Source organism: Buceros rhinoceros, unplaced genomic scaffold (assembly GCF_000710305.1).
Source record: "Buceros rhinoceros silvestris isolate BGI_N320 unplaced genomic scaffold, ASM71030v1 scaffold12431, whole genome shotgun sequence".
Taxonomy (NCBI): domain Eukaryota; kingdom Metazoa; phylum Chordata; class Aves; order Bucerotiformes; family Bucerotidae; genus Buceros; species Buceros rhinoceros.
In genome coordinates this window covers 39,590-41,073 of record NW_010393734.1, presented here as the reverse complement: position 1 = coordinate 41,073, position 1,484 = coordinate 39,590, and the positions used below count along the sequence as shown (strand labels likewise).

The following is a 1,484-nucleotide window of genomic DNA, read 5'->3' as shown; positions in this document are numbered from 1 at the left end:
GCGCAACTTGCCCCCCCCCCCTCCCTTTTTAGATTTTCAAAGGGCTTCCAATAAGAACAGAAGTTTTCCAGAAAGAAATAAATATTCTGCCTCATTATGAGCAACAGCACATCTAATATCAGGTTTTTGTCTGTTTTTATCACGTTTGTTTGGAGATTTCTTGGGGCTGTGCATTATACCCATCATAAAAACACCGGGACTTTGAAGAGAGTAAGAGTCTTGACATTAAAAACATGGAAAATTAACACCTACTTCAACTTTCTTGAGAATATACATTGTAACCAACATCACAGCACTTTTCTGAGAGTTTGCTTTGATCATATCAAAAAAGTTACTGCAATTTTTTGGACAGTAACAGTTCATACTTGGCCCATCTGAAGTCTTGTCTGTCTTTCTTCTTTTACATATACAACAGAAGAGGGAAGCAATGTGGCTAAGAACAATAAGCGGTGGGGGCAGAACAGGTTTTTCATGGTAAGCCATAATGAAATGATAGCGTTGGTACTTCCACACAATGTTTGAAATTGCCTTGACTTGTAAATACACGTTGCTGAAAAGGAACAGAAAACTATTAACACATCGAGGTGGGTTTTGGGATGGAGGGATGGGGAGGGGGCTGGTGTTTGGATTTTTGGATTTTTTTGCCTTTTTTTGTACTTTGATAACTACCTTCAGAATTCAAGAGTGTTAAGTAGAGACAAAAGCACATACGTGTTTTTACTGCAGAATTATTTTAGTGGAAGTTGGAAACACATTCAAGAAAACACCATGATCCAAAGCAAGGAGAGAGTTAAAAAATTCTCAGCTAGTAATATCTCAGTGCCTTTCCTCAGAAACAAAACTACACTGAGATCAAATTTCAAGTTTGCCAACCAAAACAATCATTTCTACCTAAAACCAGAGTTTTATATCAGACCACACTTATTCCACAGTCTGCCATTCTTCAGTGTGGTGAGCTACTCATTCCCATCTACCCAACACTTGCAGAGAACTGTAAAAGACAATTTACTCTACCGTAACTCTTCTCAGCCAGCTACAGAGCATTAAAAGGACTTCAGAACAGTCAATATACAGATGAAGAAATAAATTTGTTTTCTGACAAAGATATGTTAAAAAATGCTTTTAAATTCTCTTAAACTTCTGATTCCCCTCGCCTCACAGATGTGACACATACCAGTCACATCACACACTTCCCTACAAAGACCAGCCTTAGAACCCGAAAATACTTCCAGCAAATGAAATTGCTTTGCTCTGGTCATCAGTCTTTCTCTTGTCATCTTACTGCAGCAAAATAGGAACTTAAAGGATCAGCAAAAAATAACAATTACCCATATACTTACTTGAAAAATGCAATAAGGAGATTAACCATAATTATGTACTGTACAAAGAGGTAGACAGCTTGAAGAAATGGGGTCAACCACGTTCCTGGGCCACAGAGATGAGCAACTTTTTCATCAGAATTATTTGCACATACTGTGTAGGGA

General features: G+C 37.8%; 1 protein-coding gene across 1 annotated transcript in view; it reads right to left on the bottom strand.

Moving 5' to 3' along the window:
* Positions 1 to 1,484, bottom strand: part of TRPM7 (transient receptor potential cation channel, subfamily M, member 7) — a 36,299-nt gene that overhangs the window by 14,407 nt on the left and 20,408 nt on the right. The window contains 2 exon segments of the mRNA XM_010144985.1: positions 366 to 550; positions 1,341 to 1,473. Of these exon segments, the coding sequence (XP_010143287.1) occupies positions 366 to 550; positions 1,341 to 1,473 (318 nt within the window).